The sequence below is a fragment of the Falco punctatus genome (genome assembly GCF_963210335.1).
Source record: "Falco punctatus genome assembly, chromosome: 7".
NCBI lineage: Eukaryota > Metazoa > Chordata > Aves > Falconiformes > Falconidae > Falco > Falco punctatus.
The window spans coordinates 20,940,415-20,964,277 of NC_137587.1; the positions used below are offsets into that span (position 1 = coordinate 20,940,415).

The window sequence follows — 23,863 nt, forward strand, 5'->3', positions numbered from 1 at the left end:
TGTTAGAATGATAATTAATAATTTTAATATTGAAGTGAAAACGAACAGTTAGTTGCTTCTGCATCTGAGCTGTATGAAGATTTTGTTTTTCTAGTTACAGTTGTTGATAGCCAGCTATTGCTATGTAACATGTCTAGCAGGCATTGGTATAGAGAGGCAAAGACCCTGTCTGTCATGATTTGTGTTTATAACTTTAGCTTCAGCCACAGATGAGTTGCAGTGGTATAAAACCATATTTTATATCTCTTTTGCTTGCATGCCATGAAATTCTGCACCATTAAAATTATATCAGAAACTGTTGCTCATTTCTGAATCCTTAACATAGGTGTCATTACATTTTTCTACCTATAGATTCTAAACTGACTCCACTAGTTTGTATTCCTTTCTCTCCTCATAATTTTCATACAGATCACATCACCATATGATTTGAGAGCCTTCCAGAAATACATTATGGAATCATGGAATTGTAGAATGGTTTGGGTTGGAAGGAACCTTAAAGACGATTTAGTTCCAGCCCCCCCTGCCATGGGCAGGGACACCTTCCGCTAGACAACCTGGCCTTGAACACTGCAGCTGTTGCTTTTGTCATATGTGGTTCATTTTTTCCTCTTTCCTAAAGTATTGTTCAAGTTGGATATCTTTCATTTCTGTATTGAGATAAATAGGTGTAGAAGCCTTCCGTTTGAAATGTGACAGAATAAAATCTCTGGTGTTTTTTCCACATCTTCTGGATCTGGTCTCTAGGAAAGCTGTGTACTTACTGGACAAATAAAATAATATTATTCCCTAAACCTCCAGTGCTAGATTTTCAGGAAAGATTGAACTAAAGGGTTTTTAATCATATTTATAAGCAGTCAGAAGGTATCATGTTGTCAGAATTTGAAAGAAAAATAATAAAGACTGCCAATTGCTAAATGCCGTATTATCTCATATGACCATATAGGTTAAAAAATAAAAAGCATTGGTAAGCATTCTTTTTGCTTTCCTTTGTTTGAATTAATTTTGAATATAACACTTAAGGAAATTATCATGACCTATACTCTTAACATCTTCCTTTGAAAATAACATGCCAGAGTGCTGTAATCTCTTCAAAACACACACACTGTTAGCCTGAGTCATGCTGAAGTAGCGTCAATGAAGCATCGTTTTCTACTTTAATAGGAACTTTCCACAGCTTGGAATGGAAGTATGGACGGTACTTTGTCAAACAGATTTGACTTTGTCAAGTTACTCTTCTGTTGGACATGTTATCTCATGGATGCTGTACTGAGACTCTTTGAATTTCACAGACCAAACTGGATTGAGCCTGGCCAGACTCAATGGGCAGAGTAACTCAGGGTGTGTTTATGCACTGCTTGAGCAGCTTAATTCTGTAGGATGTTTATAGTCTCCTCCATGCCTCAAAAGCAGGATGAAATAAAGCACAAAAAATGTTTTGATTGGAATTTCAACAAGTGGGCAATAGAGAGGAGGAGTCGACTATAAAGGAAATGGGAGATAACAGGGTGGTGACTTTCTGTAGATGCTTTTGGAAATGAAGATGAGTAAATAATGTCTGATGCAATACAGAAGAAGGAACTAGCAGAATGCTTCAGAAAAGAGATGTGGTCAGGGTAATGGTCTACATAAACAATCTTGGGTTGCGGTTTCAGAGTTGCTAATTCCAGGGCTGTGCATGGCCCAGTCTCCCAGCAGTACTAAATTGATTTGGATCAGGTATGACCGTGGTGTCACATTGCTCTCACATTAGCTTCTGCCCATGCTGTAGGGTTTTTGTTCAGCCTCTGGAAGGACTGACAATACCTGATCTGGTTTTAATATCTGCTGGTACAAAATTATCCCTTCAGTGTTTTTTCTGAACAAATTTGAATTGGCAGAATTGGTTAAATTGCATTAGTGGTTTCCATTTGATGGCTGTGGTGTATTTGATTATTAATAGGAGGCCTGCAGTCAGCTTTATTGTTGGATTTACAGCATTTATAGCAGTTGATGGCTGTTGTGTTATGGGCTGTGCTGGTTAATGCGGAAGGGAGAGGTATTGGGCCAGCCTAGGTATGGAAGCAAGAGACCTAAACAAGGGTCTTAGTTGCATGGATGGATCAAAGGACTTTGTCTTAGAGATGCCATCTAGAAGAAGTCTAAAATTTAGATGTACCCTTGGTGCTAGGATCTACAAAGAGGTTTCAGTCAGAGCTAAGCTGACGTACAAGCGTGAGTGACAGGTAGACTCGTGATGTTATCTACAGATATGCACAAAGATAATAAGAGGACTTTCAGAGAAGAGGAAGAACCATATTCTACCTCTACTGAGGTTTATCTTCCTGCTAGTCATCCAAAGAAAGGAGAAAAAAGGCTATGATTTGAGTTTAGATAGAGGGAGATAGCTCTGGGAAGAGGAGCAGGTCTGTAAATCATCTGCAGAGAGATCTTAGTTGTATTTGTATTTCAGATGAGATAAATCAGAGATAATGTGGGAGGATAAAAGGAGAAGACCAAGGATACAGTCCTCTGAGAGTCTGTCAAAGAGCACTTGGAAGGAGGGCTTAAAGAGGTAAAAATCTTAGGTGAAGCATGGTTGATTGTGTCAGGTCAGAGAGAATGAGGTTTAAATAATTTTTTTTGAGCTCTGTTGAACCTTTGAATGGCTTTGGTTAATCCAGAGTGGAAATGAAGTCTTGACACTGGTAGTTAGATGTCTGTGGAGTGAGCTGGGGATGGGGGTTGCAGAGAGATCATAGTTATTAGGAAAGCGGGGCTGAGTCAAGGCTTTTATTCTTGTTTGTTTATACATTTTTTTTATTATTTTTGATGGGAAATAGAAACAAAAGGAGGGTAAACCAAGAAGACTATGGCATATTTTAGCCATACAATTTTTTAAAAATAATTTTGCTTGTGGAATTTACTCTGTATAGTGGAAGATAGATGGCTTCTGGGCTTTCTCCTTTTACTTACTAATCTCATGAACCAGAAAGGTGGGAAGAATAAGCATTGATCTCTCAAACATCTCCCCTTGGGGCTGTTCAGCTAAAGGTGTAGCTTTAACATGCTGCTGAACCAATCTAATGACTTGTGGCCACTGAAAGTGGCTTTGTTTTTCATGGCTAAGTGTTCTGTTCCTTTCTTTGTAGTGATGCTGCTACTCACTGGACCTGCATGTCTGCCGTTCTGCTGAGTTCATTTGGCTCCTGAAAGTGTCCCAATGAATGCCAAAATCAGTACAGGCTAGTCAGGAGCACCCAGCCAAGAGTGCAGTTTTGCGAGGTGGGGTATGTCACCTTCTTAGTAGCCATGAACTGTGAGGCCAACTTAGTGTGTCTTCTGGAGCTGAACCACTGGGGTAAGTTAAGCAGCTCTTCAAGAAATGGAATTGTGAAATTCCTCTCTGTTACTACATGAGCAATGAAAGTTGGCAAGTAATGAAGAAATATGTTGATGATGATCAACGTTAATACAGCTCATCCTCATGGGATCAATCTGGCAGTTCACACCTCTGAGAGTTTTTTCAGATTCTTTGTAAAACCTGCAAACTGGCAGATCCCTGCAGTGCATTACTGCTGATTCATTCTTTGGCTGAGGATGTAGTTTCACTGAGATCTGGCTTTATGGTGGGCTGGTTCAAGGAGTTAAACCAGAAGAAAACTGCTTTTTTTTTGCTGTGCTAGCTTTCTGCTTGCCTAATTCCTTGAATCAAACTGGCACCAGTGTTTGCAGAAGTGAGGCAGTAGAAGAATGCCTACAGGTAGAAGGGGGAAGCAGAACTGCCTTTTCAACAGGACCTAAACCTTCTGTCCACCCCATTGCAACGTGAAGCTCCACCTTTAGGATGTGGCTTCACAGTTGATTGAAACTGATCTCATTCTGACTTTTTGATGAAAGAAGCGGTCCTACTGCCTCCCCGGTACCAGCCATGTTAAAACAAACCCTGCTCAGAATGACTTGTTTGAATATGCAGTCATGGGGTTACTAGCATGGATACAAGGGAGATAAATCACATTAGGAGTTGAAATGTGAGATTGGTTTTCTTCTGTAGCTTGGGATGGGGCCCCGAATATAATGTTGTTAATGAGCTAGTGGGGACTACACACAGCTCTCTGCTCATTGTCTGCTAACAGCAATTTAAATCTTCACTGGAGCCTCTTTCCTTTGATATTCTGCGATCACTGATTTTTCTTTGAACACTGAGTCATTTAGCCTAGTCTTCTCCCTGTCAAAGGATGAGCTAATGTGATTATAATAATAATCTTTTTTCCTGTGATCAGCAGAACAAGTGAAGCCTGGTTTCCTGTGGACTTGTCCTGATGTGGCACTGCTGTGTGGATTCTTATAAGTATATTGAGCAGTGTCTGCACATGCTTGCCATTTTATCAGTGACAGCTTTATGAGGATGTTTCATCGATTTGGCTTTGCATTTCACAGAAGTTACCTTTGTACAAATTTAGACGGAATTGGGCAATGGCTTAAACATGCTTTTTTGGCAAGGAAAGGGGGGAAGAAAGGGGACCCACAGGCAGAAATACCAACAGACACTGTAATTGCATAAGCCTTTTTTCCTTAGGAAATCAGGCTAAAAATGAGTCTTTTGACAGAGACCTCTGCAGAGATCTCTGATCAGGCTACAAAGACAGAAAGAAAGAAGTAAACCTTACTGTTTACCATGTAAAGGCTTCCAGTTACCTGCTGCAACAGATTTCTCATAAGTAAGGCTAAGCCAGCAGTTGGTGTTTATTCACTTGGTTACCTTCTCATCTTCAGCAATGTCCCCATCCGTCTTTGGGAACTTGTTTTTTTGCCAGAGTGCACTCATGCATCAGTTGCTTTCATTTATTTTTAATTTAACCTTTATACTTGAATAAATGGCTATGTAGGTAGTAAGACAAGCTGTTAGAGAGACTTGTTGTTTACAGGACTGTTTATGTCGGTGATGCCATGAAAAATAAAGGCTTCAAATACAGCCAAGGATATGATCCTGTTACTGTAGAAAAGCTAGACTTGGGGGTTCCATTATGTAGCATCTTCTCTGTGAGACTTTCACCATGTAATAAATCCTGGGGTATTTTATTGTGTTCCTCTTTTGTAACTTTACATGTAAGCTGCTATTACCTCAAAACTAAACTAAACAATTTGTAAAAGGAAAAACTGGCCTGTTTTAAGATTTCTGGATGGATGCCAGTTTATTACAAATGGGTCCAGCTACAAACAAACTTTGTGGTCACTATTCTGAGCTCATCTTGAGCTCGGGTAAGAGTTCTCTTAAGAATGTTTTGCCTGCCCTGTAACAGGGCGGCTGGATCCTGGAGCCCAGCCATGTCAGCTTCTTTGGTCTCCTTCCAGTTAGTTGGGCCTTGAAATGTCTGTTATGTCCCCAGATGTTAACTTTTTTCCTTGCATTAGTTTACAGCTGGATCATTTCCCTGATTATCTGACGCTGTCATTACAGAAGTGCTGGAGCAAGGGAGCAGGGAGTGAGCAGTCGATCAGGTTGAACAGGAAGTGTGGGACTACCCTTCCCAGTGGCCATCCAGGTTTATGCTAGATTACAATGACTATGTAGAACAAAGCATTATACGTTGGGGCGTGGGGGGTGGTGAAGGGAAGAGGGAGGGAGAGGAGGAGGGACAACTTGTCCATCTGACTGGGAACTCAGTTATAGCCAAACCCCTCCAGCTCTTTTTTCCTGAGTATGCACGTGATGCACTTTTTTCCTGAGCATGAGTCATGTGATGTGTTTTGGAGCAGTGCTGGCTCCTGTTTTGTGACCTCCTTTTCAGCTGGTCAGCTCTGCCTGGCACATCGGATCATAGGGGATGGAAAGAGAAGCTGTGCCTGGGTTGCGTCTGTAGGGGAGATGCAGACCTTCCCTGTAGAGGGGAATGAACCAGAGACAAGATGTGTGAGTTACTGCAGTGGGTGATTGCAGTGCTTTGTAACCCCCAGTGGATGAATATAAAAATGGATAAAAATGTCTTCGCTGTAGAGCAAGATCAAGGGTCTTTGCAGAAAGATGACTTATACTGCTGTAACTCCCAGGTATAAAGCATTTGTACGTCCAAAATACAGACACAAGTTAATGGAAAACAAAACTTTCCTGATGTGACCCCACCACCAGTATGATTTGACATGATCGTACCATCCTGTCTTAGACCAGGTCCTTGGACCAAGCAGCTGCTCAAGTTTTAATGGCCTGGTAGAGAAGAGGGGCCTTACTTGCTCAGAGGAGTGGTCTTCTGGAAACCAGCTGTGCTCCCTGTTTGCTACCAATTGGTGCCTAACTCATTCCTGAGTTACAAAAAAAATGGGAGGTCGGGGGTTGGGTGGAAAAAGCAAGCATTTACCTGCAGACAGAAAAAATACTGCTTCTGTATAGATTTTCCCTGATGACAGCTGCTTTGTTGCACCCCTTGGACAATCTGTCTGCTAAGTGCTGAGTCTCTCCCAGGGAGATCTTCCTAGCCTGATGATTACAAGATGGCAAAGTTAAAATGACATTTGACACTGACTGTCAAATTGTCAAAGCGATTTAAAGCAACACTTCCCATGGTTTCAGTGTCTCCTTCAAACAGATGCAGCTACCTGGGATTCTAACAGCACAAAAAATGGGAAATATGGGGAGAAATCGGGTGTGCAGATCTCTTTAACTTGCAATGGAAATAGGGCTGCAAACTTGTTTGCTTTTTAACAATCTTTGTCTCAAGACTTGGGGTGATGACCCCCGGCATAGCAGCTGGCTGTGTACTCATCCGTGTGTTGTGGCATCACATCCATACTTTTCCCATGGACCCGAGCTTTGCCATAATTATTCCTGTTAAACTCTTTAACCCTTTTCACTTGATTTTTCCCTTTTTGTTTTCTTCCAGTTTGCTACTTTGGAGGTAGCTACGCTTTGTTTGTTATTTTCTGGGATGCCTTTGTTCGTTACCCTCCCTTGCCCCTGTTTCCCGGCTCCCGCCGCGTTCCCCAGCGTCAAGGGCCGCCGCCGGTCCCCGCTCTGCCCGTCCGCCTGCCGCGGCTTCCCGGGGCGGCGCGGGGCGGCTGCCCCCAGCCCGGTGCTGCCGGCGGGCCGGGCCCCCCACACACCCCGCCAGCAGCGGGCCTCTCCCCCCGCCCCGGATATCTTCTGAACAGAGCTCGCTTTCCAGTGTCCGTACCAACATTTGACATCACGGTATTATTTGTGAGGCGGCACCCGCTGGCTGAAGGCCCGTTCAGGGACTCGGACGCGGCCACCGTAACCCCGCCGGCTCCGCCCGTCTCCGGGCCGCCACCCCGAGCACGGTGCCGGGGCCCCGGCCGCGTCCTGCCGGCCCGGGAGCGACCAAGCAGCCACACAGGCGCTCCGCCGGCGCGACCGGCGGCCCCGAGCGACACAGGCGGCAGCACACGCCTCCCGTCGAGGATGCAGCGCGGGGCCCCGGCGGGGCCCTCTGCCGCAGGCCGGGCCGGACCCACAGCCGCCGCGCCCACGCCTCAGCCGCTGGCTGCCGTACAACATGGCGGCACCCACCGCCCGCTCGCACCGCCGGGAAAGAGGAAGCGTCCGCCACTCTAAGCCTCCCGGTGTGCGCGGCGACTACCCTACGGGGGGTTCCAGCCGCCGGAGACGGCCGTTCTGCGGAGACGCAGGTAGCGGGCGGGCAGGTGGGTGCCCCGGCGGGGCGCCTGTAGGCCGAGCGGCGGCGCGGCGAGGCCCGGGGCGGGGGAAGCGGGGAGGCTGCTGGGCGCATCCCGGCGCGGGCCAGGCCGGCAGGTGCCCCGGCTGCGCGGGCCGGAGTGGTCGGCGGCCTCCCCGGCCGGGCCCTCGGCTCTTCCCGCCTGCGCGCTCCCCGCGGGGCCGGCACCCGGGCCTCTTCCCGGTGAAGGCCCGAGCACGCCGACAACGGGCAGCGCCTGCCCCCTGCCGCTAAGGGGAGCTGCGGCCCGGAGGAGCGCTCGTTGCTCCCTGCGGGGGCGCCAGCGGCGGCCCGGCCCGGCCCCGGCCTGTCCCCTGCGGCCCGCACGCCTCCCCCACGGCGGGCGGGCTGGGCCTGCTCGGGCTGGCGGGCGGCCCCGCACTGCGGCGGGGCAGGTGCCGATGTGTCCGGTCGTAGCCTCCTGCCGGGCCGGGGCGGGGGATCCCACACGCGGGCTGCCTGCGACCGCAGCCTGCACCGGCATCCCGGCTCCCGGAGGGCGACGGCTGCTGGATGGAGGAGAGGCCGCAGCGCCCTCCGGGCTCTCGGTTTTCTCGCTCACTTCAAAAGTGCGAGTGTTAACGGTGACCGCACAAGCGCCCAGGCCGGAGGCCGTGCCCATACTCTCAGTGCCGTTAACGGTTGCGCAGGGCTGTAGTAGCACCGATGCTACCGCTTCTGCTTGTGCCGAAGAGCCATAAGAGCAGACCTTAAAAAATAACGCGGTGGGCTGGGGAGGTGGGGGTAAGGGTTGATTTCAGTTTACTGGAGGGGGACCTGAGCTTTGGTATGATAGAGGGGAAGCTATGTTACAAGTAGATGCTGTTTCTTTGGGGCTTTTCAATGCCTGAAGAGCCATTTGACCATAGTACAGATGTGAATGTAATGGGCAATGCCTATTACTTACTAATGCATGAACAGACATGCTTGTTCTGCGGTAATTTTGTCTTGGCCTTGTTTAGGTTGACCTGGTTCCAAACTGAGATAAAAGATGTTGATAATAGCCCTGACTAGCTTATTTTTGGAATATCAGAGTTTGTGTAAGCGTCTGCTTGCACCAGTATAAATCAGTGGATTCCCCTTAACATTTTTGGTGATGTGATCGACAGCAGCATTCAGTCTCCTGTTACTGCCCAGTCCACCACTGTAGCAGTCTGTCCCCCGACCCCCAATCTATCAAAGTGGGACCCAGTCCTTTTTCTGTCAGGATGGCGAGTTGTGTGGCTAGAACCTTGTTACGATACCAGTGGGTATATTTAATGCCCCTAAATATGTTTCATTAAGTTGTCTTTAATTTCCACCTCTCTCATTTTTCTTTGCAGGCCATGATAAAATCCTACAATGATGTTTTGAATGGGTGAAGTGAAGAGGGGAAAAGGGGAATAAAAAAAATGCCCAAGCAAACTGCAGTGACGATTACTTTGGCGACCCTGCTGGGTGTTGCAGTAGGGGGCCTGGTTTTATGGAAAGCAACCCAGCGTCGGAAAGGAAAAGCATGCTGTAGTAGTCAGCAAGAGGAAGCAGTTGTAAACTCGGGAGATGAGAAACTGATTAAGGCAGAGGATAAGGAGGTGCTTTCCTTATTCAGATCTCCCACCTTCTTCTGGGTAGAGAGGACCCTTGGTGCAGACATAGTGATAGTTTCAGAGCAGGAGGAGTGGGATTGTGTTGAACCTTTGCTGAAGAAGGAGCTGGAGAAGTGGCCAGTGCTCGGAATGGATTGTGAATGGGTGAGTGATCAAGAAGCACATCTCCTTTGGATTGCAAATTGCAATCGAAAATCATTGAGGGTGGAATGATTCCTTTGCTTAAATGGATACAGCAGGACTGACTCTTGAAACTGCCTGTGTGATTATCTGTCACACAGCAGTGAAGTGGCTGCTAGTTTTGATTGTTCTCACGTTTAAGTGTGCAGACTTCAGTTTTGCATTCACTATATTTGTTTACTGAACTGTGATAAATCGTTGATACTAAATATAGTGGTAACTGTGTGGCTTATTATAGCATTATGTGTTTTGTATAATTTCTGTTTAAATGTGATTTACTGGAAGTAGTTTAGGTTTACACGGTTTTAAATCCAGCTACGTATGTCAGAAACCATTGCTTGAGAATAATAAATCCAAAAAGGAGGATAATACTGATCTGTAGATGTAACTCACTGGGACTAACAGAAAGCAAAGTTCCTCATCCGCTTGTGTGGACATTTGCCTGTTTGAACTCTCAAAACAGGCTTTGCGTCATTTGTAGAGCCTAGCTTTGCCATTATATTGCGTGAAAAATTATTTACCCTGCAGTCAATAGTATAATCCACAGTTAAACAGTGTGTTTGCCATAAACATTTATGTAGTGGGTGGCTTTGTGCTGATGTGGATTAAGAAATGGTGTCTGATTTCTTCCACCAGATCAGCTATGAGGGGGAAAGGTGAAAGGGGGAAAGTTTCTCCTGTAGGAGTGTGGCAAGAAGTAGCTTGGGGACAATAGTACTGTAAAACAGATCACATAATTTGCAGTAAAATGTGAGAGACATGTAACAATACTTGATTGCATAAACTGAGAGGTATTTCCTGTCTTCAGTGGCCTCTTGCGGTTTGTTCCAGCTCCAGTGTTGCTAATAGTACTGCAACTCAGACTCTAATTTTTGTCTTTATTTCAGGTATCTGTGGAGGGAAAAGCAAATCCTGTATCCCTCCTGCAGATGGCTTCCTCCAGTGGCCTCTGCGTTCTTGTTCGGTTGCCCAGACTGGTTGCCAGTGGACAGACTATCCCGAGGACCCTGTTGGACATCATGGCAGATAATGCTGTGTTGAAAGTTGGGGTAGGATGCTGGGAAGATGCTTGCAAGTTACTTAATGATTATGGTCTTCCAGTCAAAGGGAGCATGGATCTCCGGTATTTAGCCATGAAACAGCGGTGAGTTTCTAAAGACAGAGGCAGCTCTATTTAAGGCATCATTTAAGTTGGAAATGTTTTAAAAGTCATTGGTGTATGCTGAATGGTACCAGGCAGGTAGGTCTGGAGTTCTCATGATGGTTTTAGAGGATGGGCATTGACAGCCGCAGCCCAAGAACATGTCATGCTTCTATTTTGTGGTCTTAATGGAAATGAAATCTTAATGAAGATTTTATATGCTAATTGTGTCTGTTAGTCTTCTCATGCAACACCCTTATGGATTCTTATCTGAGTACCGTGATTCGGCCTTTAAGAAGTCCAGGCACAGTGATGTTATACAGTGAGAGTGATCACTGTATCAACAGATGTTTGAATATACTGCGTAGAAGTATGGGGTAAACGTACCAGGGGCATATAAGTGGAACTGCTGAATTAGAGGATTTCTTGAAAAATTACTAAATAAACCAGCTCTGATTTTTCTCTTTTAATAACAATGCTTCCATTGAAAGGTTACAGTTATGATACTGTTTACTCATCCTTCATTCTTTCTAAAATAAATAATTTTACTTACGAATATTCTTCATGTACAGTGTATATATGCCTTATGTACAGTGTGTGTATGCCTGGGTGTGTTGTTAGTGATCTGGAGCATGGGTTTGCTGACCTGATGGTGCGTTTTTAGCACTGAGGATGGACTTGTCTCCGGTGGCCAGGATTCCTGGGTAATTTCTGGCTCTCATGCTCCTCGTGAATCCCTGGGGGCAGGTGGTCCATCACTGTGTGTTAGACCTCTTCAGTTCAGAGCCAAACACTTCAGCCTTAAGTGTTACTAACTCCCAGCCTTTTCTGTTTTGCATATCGCAGACACTAGATAATTACTAAATCTAGAAACAACATTTTAGTGGAGGGGAGGGAGAGGGCCTGTAAAGCTGACAGGCAGCTGTGTGCTGTTTGAGTGGTAGTCATGCGTCATGTGCATTGTGTTCTGGCAGGTTGAGGGTGTATGAGGCCATCTGAATTTGCATGGGTGATAGCTTCATTTTTAATATGTTTGTTTCACTTTCTTTGTTAAAATGAAGGAAGGATCTACTTCACAACTGCCTTAGCCTTAAGTCTTTAGCTGAAAAAGTCCTGAACTATCCGCTTGACAAGTCTCCTCGTGTACGTTGCAGCAACTGGGAGGCAGAACAACTAACACAAGATCAGGTGTGTCTTCAACTTAGTATTTTGGGAGGAAAAGCAACCTTCTTCATAGAGAAGAAGCATTACAAAAGGGAGATCTGAGCCTTCTTCAAGTTCTGCCTCAAAACTTTATGTGTGACTGTGATCTGAAGTTAATTTCAGGCTCTGTGCCTGCGTTTCCCTCCTTTTCTGTGAAGATAATTTTCTGCTGTTCTCCCTGGATTCTTGACCCTTGTTTTCCTTTAGTCCTGAAAGATCTAGAAGGCAAAATCCATTAAGGAAGTGTTTGTGCACCCAAAACCTCACCTTTTGTATTATTTACTTTTCTCCAATTTATAGCAGTCAGTGCAATATTAGAGAGCCACCCTGGAAACCTTGTTCACCATCTTTAGACCTTTATGGTTTTCCCCATTACACTCTTTACCATCATGCCGCACATGTCAGCAAAATCAGTGACCAGTAGAGGGGGTGACAGGATAAATAACCTCGCTGAATATTTGTGGGCAGTGTGTTAAAAGGGAGCTGTTCATTGTTGAGGGAAGACTTGGTGGGGCAGGAGGGTGTTTAAGGCCTGGTTGACCTGAATTTTTTTTCAGTCCCTTGCAGTTCCTGGGGGGCATCCATGAGTATTTCAAGTCTGACTGACCTTTTATGTAGAGGGTGGTGATGTTATGCAAGTGTCACTCAACTGCCAGAACTTTATGTGAATCTCAAAAGGAAATAAATCCAGCTCTGGCTTTACTGTACCAAGTGTTAAAGACTGCTGATGTTTGGGATAATGTTTGCTGTTTGTCAGCATCTTGATGTCTGTGTTTTTCTGCAGGTTCTCTATGCTGCTAGGGATGCCCAAGTCTCACTGGCTCTGTTTTTCCATTTGCTGGGATTTGCCACCCTCCCTGCTATATCTGATGGTGAAAACTCTGTTGCTGCTTGGGAAAAAGCACTGGCTAAATGCCGGGCCTTTGTGGATATCCCATTTAGAGGAAGAAGGATTGGTAGCACAGGAGAGGAGAAGAGTGGAGAGGGACGCTCTCCTCAGAAAACAAAGACTCGGAAATCATCCGTGAATGGCCAGCCCTCTGGCTGTCAGCAAGTGAAAGATCCTCGGAGGCAAAAGAGAAAGCCTCTGGGTGTGGGATATTCTGCACGGTAAGTCTGTGAGCACATTTTGCTCTTTGCACCCCAGATGGAAAATTTTGAATGATGCCTCATATGCTGTTCATCAAACAAAGTGGATAACATGAGCTGGGAAAGGAAACACAGGACCTAACAGTCACGGGAGCCAGATCCCGTTTCTGTTTACCTCATTATCTCTAGGTGGTATTGAAAGAGAGGCAGCACTTGGATCTGTACTAGGTCATGAGCAGATTAAGGGGTCATCTTCAGCTTTTGCCTTTGATTCTCCTCTGGAGGAACTAGCTGGAGGGCAGAGTCCCTGCAGGAGGCAGCTGGCTGTCTGGGTTGCATTTACAGCCCAAACAGCTGTGCCCTGTCTCCTCCAGGGAAAAGGTGGCAAGTGCTTGTCCTTTCAGCAGGGTCTGCCTCATGCACTGCTGTTTGTACTGTGCTGGCCCCAGTCACTGTGGCCACAGAGGTGTCAGGGAGCTGAGCAGAGCTGAAAGGTAAGGTTAGGAGGGGTAAGACACATTATGTGAGGTGTGAGAGGCCACAGAAGGAACAGTCTGTGGCAGCATCAATGCGCTGCATTTCTGTGTTGGCCAGGGAGAGAGAGGAGGGACTGGTACTACTTTTGGTCTCACAGAGGCAGCTATTGCTGGATTCAGGTCATTTTGTGGAGCAAATCCTAAATTCTTATGGCCGCCTTCTAATGAGAGTTCAGTTGTTTTTAAATTCAGACAAATTGGAGAAGTCTCTTCAAGCTCAGTGGAAGATGTGGAGAGCTAGTATGTTTGGTTTTGTTCGGGTACAATCTAATAAGATTTATCACTGGATGTAGGAACTAAAATTGTCTGTAATTACAATTTGAAAAGAAAACCGGACATTTTAGTGTGTGTTTTCTCCTTTTCAAGTTGATTGGATTAGCAACAGAGATGTTCTAATGTAGTCAATAATACTGATTTCATTAGCAGTCATTAACAGTATTGTGTTGTACACAGCAAGTCCCTCCAGATTTATTTATTTATTAGTTGGAGCCTGTGTCATACAAAACAGAAGGACTGCACCTCATGGGAGGATTAGAAGTTGAACAAAATTGAATTCCAAGCTAAATTGAGATCTCCTCATGTTTGTTTATTTACTGTTTTTAACCGTGCTTGACTTCACGATAGATCACTAGTTTTTACAATATCTCCAGCAGTGTGGCTCTGTTCTGTAACAAGACTGGATGTGATTTCAAAAGTAATTTTCCACTCTTCCTTTCTATAAGACTGTTCAGTTTTAATGTTTATTCATTTAGAGTTGGGAAGTACTCAGCTTATCTTGGTGATTGGGCTGAACTGCTGATGTTCAGTGGAAGGAGACCTTCTATATCATTATTGTTTTGTTGGGTTTTTCCCCCCCATGGACCTCAGAAGAAGTCCTTTTGTCAGATTATGCAGCCTGTGAGTCAACCTTTTTAGCTGGTAGAGCTCTGCAGAGTACTTACACGATCTCACTGGAGAGAAGAAAGAAAACTTTTCCACAGTGTATTGTGACGTGTCTGTATCCCTGGCCGGTTCTTCCCAGATGCTCCCAGAGCCTAGCCTGATCTGCTTTTCAGTTTAAAGGAGGTTGGCAGGGTAATGAAATGTTTGCTGCAGAACAGAGTCCTTCCGAACACTGCTACAAACCACCAGAGACTGGTCTCATACAGGACTTTTCGCCACTGGCAGGGTTACGTGCCTGTGTTGCAGAAGGCCTCGGCTCAACTTTGTTGCTCCCCTGGACTCATGTGTTTGGGCTCGTAGTGCTGCAAGAGCCTTTTTGAACCATTTATCTTGGATGAATGAAGTAATTGCCGTTCACGCTAAGTTTTAGAAAAGTCATCTTAATAAAACATTAAAGTACGGGCTTAGGCAGCTGGTCCTTGAAACTGCCTTGCCTTTAAGTTGGCTCTTTTAGCATACTCTTAGCTCATTGTCCTTCTTGACTTCAGTAGTCTTTTGTTTTCTAATGTAACTTTTTTTTGAAAATGCTGTTGTCATTGATGGCATCTCTTGAAAACTGGGATTCAGCATTACAATTCTGTTGGCAGGGGGAGATACCTTACAGTCAGTTGGTAAACCCCAGGTAAGTTTTTGGACGTTCTGCTCCCCTTAGCAGCAGGCTGTGCAGTGTGCTCAGAAGCCTTAAGTGTGTGTTTAGAGGCACTGCTGTGTTTTGGAGGAGACTGCATGAGCTGCAGTGTGGAACACATGCCTATAGAGAGCTCTGGTTTTTTGGCATGCTGTTGTGGTTGCTGTAACGCTGCCCTTGTTTCATAGAAAGTCTCCACTGTATGACAACTGCTTCCTGCATGCACCAGATGGACAGCCCCTGTGCACTTGTGATCGCAAGAAGGCTCAGTGGTATCTGGACAAGGGGATTGGAGGTGAGCATACCAGTTTTTTGTTGGTATTTGAAATACAGCTCTTTTTTTTTTTTTTTGCCTTGTTTCTTAGATAACTGGGCATGATTTTTTTTGTATTCTTTCTGATTGGAGATATTTTTGGGGATTCACTAGGATGACTCCTGTGTTTTAGCACAGTTATTTTAGCTTTCAAATACAAATTTGCCTTGAATATTCTCCATTTGCCTTTACCCTTTCAGAGCTAGTTAGCACAGACCCATTTGTGGTGAAACTGCGGTTTGAGCCTTCAGGACGTCCTGAGTCTCAAGTTGATTATTATCTGACAGTCAAAGAGAACCTGTGTGTTGTATGTGGCAAGCGAGAATCCTATATCCGGTGAGTTGTTTGGTGGGTAGGAGATAAACGCATCTTTTAAAACAGGACTGAGGTCTGCATCTAGTTGGCATCCATAAGTTTGGTTCGTGGCCATGAACATTGTGCTTGTTCACGTTCTGGATGGGCTATCACTGTTTGAGTGCTCTGTAGTTTTACGTGTCTGGGTAAGTTTGACGCTGAACAGGCCAGTCTTTCCTTTCCTTGCAGAGGCAGGAGGTGTTGGTCCTTGGAGAGAACAAAGCGTACGGAACATGTATTTGCGTAGTTGGCGTGACAGGGGGCAGCCAACGCATGCTGTTCTGATGGCATCCCGTTCTGATATAGCTGTACTGTTCCTTCCACTACTTAATCCTTATGTTTTTGAAAGGTTTCGGTGAGCCTGAAGCCCATGAGGTCACAAAGGGTGAGATTTTTGCCTTTGCTACTGTTTCTCATAGCGCGTTGCTTTATTTTTTATGGGTTTTTTACGGTATGAATCACAATAAATCACGAATAATTGCAAATAAAGAGAAGTTGCAGAACCTATTGCTGCCCTGAGGGTCCTGACTCTGGTGACCTTTGTTTTCCTGGACTTTTAGTATTAGTTGACCCTTTGTAGACCAGGAAGAGGAGGAACTGAGGAGCAGCAGCTCCAGGCAAATGTAATGAGCTGGCTGCTTTGTCTTCCTAGGAAGAACATTGTTCCTCACGAATACCGAAGACACTTCCCCATCCAGATGAAGGACCACAATTCCCATGATGTGCTCCTGCTCTGCACATCCTGCCATGCCATCTCCAATTACTATGACAACCATCTCAAGCAGCAGCTGGCTGAGGAGTTTGGTGCCCCCATCGGCTCGGAAGAAGGCGTGCGTTTGCTGGAGGACCCTCTGCGCAGGCAAGTGCGCTCGGGGGCCCGAGCACTGCTGAATGCAGACAGCCTGCCTGACCCCCGAAGGGCAGAGCTTCTGCAAAGCATCAAGGACTTCTTTAACACAGAGACAGTCACCCCCGAGATGCTCCAGGAAGCAGCTGGTCTGGAAACCAGGTATAACAAGCCCATCAATAGATGTAGCATTTTAGTTATTTATGTTGGCACGTAAGTTCAACAAAAAGTTGTCTACACGCAGTACCTTGGGTAAATATTACTGCAGCAAAAGAAAAGAAAATCCAGCAGGATTTGCAGAGTTGAGGATCACATATGCTGACTCCTCCCACCCCCCAAAGCTTTTTAATGAGAATAAGACAAAACCTGTTGCTGGTCTTGGGCTATTGATGCATCTTCCCTAAAATAATGGTGTCAAGTTAAGGAGTGTCTGAATTTGAGGCTACTACTAGTTGATCTGCACAGGAGAAATGAGCCCCTAAAACCTTAAATGAATCACTTGTATAAGCCTAGAGAGTCTGTTTTTATGGTGCTTTGATACATTTAATTAGAAAGCAAGAATAGGAAGAATTGTTTGTGGTGTATCCTAAGGCTCTAAGCAGGCAAACACACTGCATTTCTTACTGTGTTTTTGTTTTTGTTTACCCACTTCACTGTTGGGTTGAGGGGATGTCTGTGAACTGTAGCTCTTGTTTATCCCCTTTCCCTTTCTTTTCCAGTCATCTCCTTCTGTTCTTGATCTCCATCTTCCCCTCCACTATTTTATACTTATTTTGAAGGACAGATCAGGGAAGATGACTGAAAGACAATCGTATCAGAAGTCTCCTCTCCTCCTCTTTCTCAAAGCCTCCACAGATATCTTTCCTTAATGACTATCTGGTCTCTGTCTGCATGAAGTCAGTATTTTTTCCTTGTTATGCTCACTGTTGTTTGTAATATGCCAATGTTATAAGTAGGAACCTATCCAGGTAGGGAATTCAGTGGCAGGATCAGGGCTCTGGGATGTCATACAGTTCTTGCCTTGAGAAATTTGCGATCTGTCTCCTGAGGAGCTTGTAATGGACCTTGAGAGCTCTGTTTAGTATTGCTATAAAAGAACACTTTCTCAGTTCAAAGAAACTTCCTAGTGTAACTGTTCCAGAAAGCAGTCTGGCATCGAAGCAGAGCTTAAAACTGTCCCTCTTGGTTTGTTTACCACGTATCTGTAATGAAACTCTGCAGCTGAAAGTATCTTCAGTGTCTTGCTGTTCATTGGAGACAGGTCTAGAGGCTGACAGTGGGCTTATGTGAAAACAAACTCTGCTTGTGTCCTGGCAGGATCTGCAATGAGAGCTACATGCCGCATGGACTGAAGGTGGTGCAGTGTTTTGCTAAAGGAGGCCTGCGCTCCCTCATGCAGTTGGAGAGACGCTGGCGGCAGCATTTCTTGGACAGCATGCAGCCCAAGCACCTCCCAGAGCAATGGTCAGTGGACCATAACCACATGAAGCTGATCCGAAAGTATGGGGAGGATCTTCAGATTGAGCTGTCGTGAAACTACCTTCCTGGACTCTAGACAGTGTCTAATGGACATACGTAACTGAAGGCGGAAGGACTGTTTTTATTTCTATGTTTCCACTAAAATCTGGGCCTGGGTTTGCAAACAGGCATCAGTAGATTTGACATTTATAGAGTTAAATCCATTGACTTGAATTTTCAGGTGGTTTGGAATTTTTGATCCTGTTTTGTCAGTGACTAGTTCAGTGCAAGAGTGATATGCTAAGGGAACTTGTCTTCTCAAAGTGACTATGGAGTTATTTTCTACCCCCCAGGATGTCTGAGGCCTCCAGACTGTCTGTCTTACTACAGAGCACAATAAATGAATATTTCCAGGTTTTCTGATATAAAGTATAGCCAGGGGTGTAGAAATATCTGCACCCTTGGCTATACTTTGAGAACCTCCTGATAAAAGTCTGTCTTTGCTTTCAGTGTAGTTGTACGCATATGAGTTGTTCTCAGAGAAGACTCCCTGCCAGGGAGAGATTCCTTGTTTGGAAGTGGCAAAGAAACCTTATATTTTTTTTCAGATTCTGAGCTGTATCAGCATTGCAGACAGGTCTCAGTGAGTTTCCTGGTGGCGGGTGCCTGATGAGAAGTAACACTCTGACTCTGGCCGTATGGAAGCACCCATGTCGGTCAAGTCTTTTCTGAAAGAGCTTCCAGCAACTCACAGTCTGTTGAGGGGAGAAAAAAAAAAAAAAAGTTCTTTCCCGATTCCACTTGTCTCTTATGAATAGCTCTTGATGGGTACCTTTTCATATCAGACTGAAATGAGGTCAAGTGTCTTAAAAGCGATGAGAGGAGACAAATTTAATTTAAAGACCAACATCTTTTAAGAGGTCACACCACGTGTGGCAGAAAACTGAAAAATTCGATATTCTGTTCCTGGATTTGACATGTGTCGTGGCGAGCAGGTCATACTCTCTCCATGCCTGTTTCCCTGTCTCTAAAATGGGACTAATAATGCTTAACTATCTCACAAGGGTGTTGTGAGGCTTAATTAAATAACGTTTTTCTAAAATGCTTTGAAAATATAAACCAGTGTGTGCTAATTATTACTGTTGTTTTTTAAAATGTGTTGTTGTCTGACTTTCTTAAATATTCGTGGTTTTTGCCTGTTGCTAGACTTTAGTTAAATATAACTTTTTAAAAATATATACCCCTTTCTGTGAAATCACTTTTGATGATTTTGATTGCATGAGGTGAGTGTGCTTCTCCTGAATGATGAAGCTGTGCTCAACTTTTATAGGTCTCTGTAAAGAAGTTTCAGTGAAACCCTCATTGTACTTAACACGACTGCATATAGCACAGTTGACCCATATTTTGTTATAACATTTGGGCAGAATCCTGGACCTGCTGTGATCATGGCTCAAACTCTCCTTTATCAGATAATTCATGAAATTCCACAGTCCAGGGGTGAAAAACCTGTTTGTAGCAGAGACTGAGATAAGTGGAAGTCGCAGAGAAATGGTATGTTAATACCATCCCAGAGGAGCTGCAGTAGCAGCCTAAGCACAAGGAATCAAAGATTCATGATAAATACTACTTATCACAGAGCTGCAAATAAGACCATTTTCATTCTAAGGGCAATTTTATTCCTTTCCTGTACCACTGACAGGTCTTGACAAAAACTGATCTAGCCAAATATGTTCTGTCTCTATGCTCATTCACACAGCTGTTTATAATCTCAGCAAGAACCTCCTGTCCACAGCAGCTTGGATGTAACTATTTCTCTCCAAAGCATTTTGTGCATGTGTTGAGATAGTGCTGTCTCCTGTGTTTAGTGCATCTGTTCAGGGTGGTGAGAGCTCCTTGCATGGCTCAGAAACTCCTTTTCAACTATCAGGAATACAGCATGTTCATCTCACTTCTTTGTTCTGCTTTGGGTTTTCTCCATTTGTTCTGATAGAGGAACTCCTGATAAAGCTGTCCTTGTTTAATGGAACCAATGGGCTGACCACAGGGCTGCTGTCTTTTCTGTTTGTTGAGACAAGAAAATGATGTTGAGACAAGATTTGGACTACAGGCCCTCTAAATTTAAGGAGTCAGTGTTATCATTGAAGAATTTTGTAGGGTTGTTGTGCAAATCGGTTGTTCAGAAATAGAAATTTGCAAGGAAAACTTCCTTCATAAGTACTTTTTTAACTAAGATTCTTTGCTTTCAAGATATTCTTAAGTTGCATCATTTTAAGTTGACCTGAAAGGAGGAGGGGAAGTGATATATTTATTGTGCAGAAATAGATTATTTTTATATAATTACGATTTAAAATTTTCTGCTAGTCTATAGATAAAACTTTCTTGTATGTCTTCAGTGCTAATTGTTACATTCAGTAAAAATTTGTTCTTTTACCAGACTAACCACTATTGAAGCTTCTTTCTCCTTTTTGGCATGCCTGCTTTTTCTCTTTTTTTTTTCCCTGTGTCTCACCCTGTCCTTATGAGTCCATGGTTCCTTACAGTAACACCTGGACCTCATCCTCTGAGTTTCCCTTTCCAGTGCCTTCCCTGATCTATCTGTAAGAGATCAGCTGGGGAAGAGCCCGTGCTGGCAGCAATACCATACTCCTAAGCAAAGCAATAGCAAGTTTGCTCAGGTATACTTGAATTGTTGTTCTGAGGTTCTCAGTGGGTTCAGGTGCTGTCCTTGGCCTGGGTGTGTTGGTCAGTCATGATGGCTACAGATCTGCATTTTTTAAAATAAAAACTTAGATTTTGCTCAACGAGAGCACTCATCTAGGCTGCCCCAAGTATGTTACCTATATTAGGTCCTTCCTGCACTAAACCATGCGCATCCACTTTGTCTGCAGAGGGAGAGAATTGCCGTGCCTCTCTGTATGGGCTGGCTTTCACAACATGGGACTTTTCTTTTTGTCGCTTGTCACTTTATGTTGTTAAATTTGCCCAAGGTACATTGCCTGAGATGGGGGAGAGAAATTTTCCCTTTTATGCGGTGCTCGATGCCACCTGCCTAAGACTGGTTCTTGCAGGCTAGTGGGAAGCATGTTCCAGCTGCTGAGGTCCCCAGACCTGTCTTGGTTTATGAATTCACTTCAGAACTTGCCCCCATCCTTTTTGTTTCAGGTGTTTTGCTCATGTGAAACAGATGTACTTTTCTAAGAATACAACTGGGTACACGTTTTGAGACACTCCTCTGGAGTGGGAGTACCAGCATCCACTGTGGTAGGTTATCTTGCCTTCCCCTATGGACTAAAAACTGATTTCTGCCTTCCCAAACACTACAGTTTACATTATTCTTGGATTTGCAGTAACTTAGATGTTACTGCAATGTATAGGAATTACCAGCCAAGCAGCATTTTTTATAGTCTGGCAGTTGGAAGGTGCAGTAAGTCCTGCGTTTCTGAGCAGACCATACATGACATGTTAATTATGCTGCTGATAGACTTGACATTTGGAGTGCATTGGTTTCCCTCTTCTGACAGGTCTTTAAGGTCCCAGCTGTCACATCGATGACTGACAGGACTGAAGACAATATATCCCTGAGGGCTTCTAGCATTTTTCTGTTTGCTATTTGCTAACTGCAGGCATGGGAAGCTGTCTTCCTGTTGCATTTCTATTCCTCTGGTTCCCTGTGGAGTATCTGAACTCCACACTATCTGTAATGCGGTTTTGGTGGGGTTTTTTTAGGTGAAGGCGATGTCGTTAGTGTTGTGAAGTACCTTGTTGCCTTGGCCCTGTGCCTAAATGCCTTTGAGGAACTGGCCCTTTTGCTTGTGCAGAGGGACCCTCTGTAATAAGGAGTCACCAGCAGCCCTGGCCAGTGTGCAATGTTCTGTACTGATTTAGAGGCACCTCCAGTCTGAACCAGTAGGTCAGTTCCTATCACTGTTCCTTGATCTCCTTCAGGCCTTCACAGTAGTCCAGAAATAAATTGCCTTCTTCGTTCTCACATTCTGACACAAACTGTCATCCCCTTGATATTCTTTGGGAATAAGGGCTATTTTAAAGCCCTTTCTGTCATTTTTATGTAGTTTTGTGTTTAGTGTTATTGGCATAAGAGCTTTTCCCCAACCTCAGGGGTACATTGTTTTGGGGAAAGGGAGAGGCAGTCTGAGCTAAGTGCAGAGATGTATCCAGCTTTCTCTTCAAGTTATTAAGGGAGCCACAGTGTGCCCCCTCGTATTAGCCCCACATCGAGAGAGTTTTGTTAAATGCTTTTACAGGTAGAGAGGGCAATGCGAGAGAGCCAACATGGTTAAGCTCAGCAAGGGGGAAAAAAACCCACAAAAAAGCCAAAACAAACATGCATGGAACATAATTTTCCATATTGAAAACAGATCCCTCCATCACTGTGAATTCCACCATGAAGAGCAGGCAGCTGTGGCAAGGATTTTCTGCGCCAAGGTTAGTGCTGCATCCTCTCTTCCCCTTGAACTATCACGGTGCTTGTTTCTGCCTTGAACTAGCCAGCATGATACTTCTTGGGGTCTCAGTGGTGTTGGTCGCCAGGAAACAGAGCAAAACCATCTTTCTTTTATTATTCTTCTTTGCAAGCTTTTGGATAAAGTAGTTTCTGAGATGGGAGAAGTAAAGAGAACTGGAAAAAAAAAGGATGGAAGCTTTTACTGTAGAATAGAGATGTGATCTTCAGATAAGAAACCATTTTATTGTACAGGAAAGATGCCAACTTCAGCTATAGATGATATAAAATATGGCTTCTATCTTTCTTTGCTTAAAAAATGGAAAGACTGTGCAGTGGTTAAGGAGCAAAAAAGAGAAGACATTTATATATCTCAGCACAAATGTGACAAATCTGGGAAAAAGGTACTAGACAGCTGTCAGAAATATAGAGAAAGACTTAAGAAAAAAACTTCCTGTCCAAACTCTCTGCAAAAAACCTGCTGCTCTAAGAAGAGCTTTGGAAAAAAATGCAAAAAACCTGCTTTGCATTGTAGTGTGCTCTGCGGGGATCTGACATGTATCTGTTTCACATGGATTCACAGCAAGTCCTTTCCAATTGATTGTCCTTTGAAAAATGCCAAACACTACTTTGCATCTGCTGAGCTGTGCCAGTTGCTCTATCCTTTTTCCTCTGTGCCCCAACTCTGTCCAGGACTTCTAACCATAAATAAAAGCAGAGAGACTGACTGCCGGTGGCATGTGAAAATGAGAGTGGGACCCCCTTGTAATGTGCTGTGAATAAAAAAATATCATTATCCCTACTTGTCCAGCAGGGGCTATGGAGAACCCAAATCTGAGCTATGACCGTGTGTATATAGTCAGGGTTTTGCTATTCAGGTAATGTTTTCCATATGTTTTAAAAGCATTACATCATCTTCTGTCTCTCTCTTGGTTCTGTGACATGGGTAGAGATACTAGATGTTGTTCAGCTGCGTGTCTCAAATCACTGTGCTGATGTCTTAAAGACCAGCTCCATTTTACAGATATTTTCCTCACACTAGAAGGGGAAGTCATGCCAAGCAGTAAAATTGGAACCTAAGAAATCCTTACAGAGCTCTGGAAAATATGACTGGACTGACCATCTCTTGACAAATCAGTTACGGGGGAGAAAACTGCCTTCAAGTGCATGTTCTGTGGCAACAGCCATAGGTGGTGCTGAATTAGGCTCTCAAGAACACACAAGTGCCTTTTTCTCCCTTTGTTTTGCAAATGGGTATTAGGACTCTTAACGCCACTGGGCTCTGGCCCCATTATCTCCATGTCCCCAGTTCTGCTCTACCATTTTCAAGTTTTCCAGTGTGTAGTGAAATACTGGAGGGTGCTCTTTCTACCAGCAGTGTGGGAGCCCTGCTGCAACATTGGACAAAGAAGCCACGAGGTGAGATAAACACAGGTAGATAGATGTAAGAACCAGAAAAA

General features: G+C 44.5%; 1 protein-coding gene and 1 long non-coding RNA gene across 8 annotated transcripts; one reads left to right on the forward strand and one right to left on the reverse strand.

Annotated features, from left to right (window-relative positions):
* Positions 1-408: 408 nt before the first annotated feature.
* On the forward strand, positions 409-19,202 carry EXD2 (exonuclease 3'-5' domain containing 2). 7 transcript variants are annotated; one of them, XM_080396507.1, is made up of 9 exons: positions 409-3,337; positions 8,990-9,397; positions 10,321-10,577; positions 11,636-11,762; positions 12,562-12,887; positions 15,161-15,267; positions 15,486-15,621; positions 16,292-16,648; positions 17,804-19,202. In XM_080396507.1, exons 2-9 carry the CDS (start codon positions 9,059-9,061, stop codon positions 18,018-18,020), a joined length of 1,866 nt encoding a protein of 621 aa, XP_080252633.1. In that variant the 5' UTR covers positions 409-3,337; positions 8,990-9,058; the 3' UTR covers positions 18,021-19,202. The 7 variants fall into 7 exon arrangements, with proteins under 7 accessions (XP_080252633.1, XP_080252632.1, XP_080252637.1 ...); XM_080396506.1 differs by lacking the exon at positions 409-3,337 and adding an exon at positions 7,115-7,137; XM_080396511.1 differs by lacking the exon at positions 409-3,337 and adding an exon at positions 7,120-7,162 and having other exon boundaries at positions 16,292-16,498.
* On the reverse strand, positions 3,337-7,278 carry LOC308067546. The gene is made up of 3 exons (XR_013929650.1): positions 7,146-7,278; positions 6,333-6,451; positions 3,337-5,858 (listed from the first exon to the last, which is right to left on the reverse strand). It is a non-coding gene; the product is annotated as an uncharacterized lncRNA (long non-coding RNA).
* Positions 19,203-23,863: the final 4,661 nt, after the last annotated feature.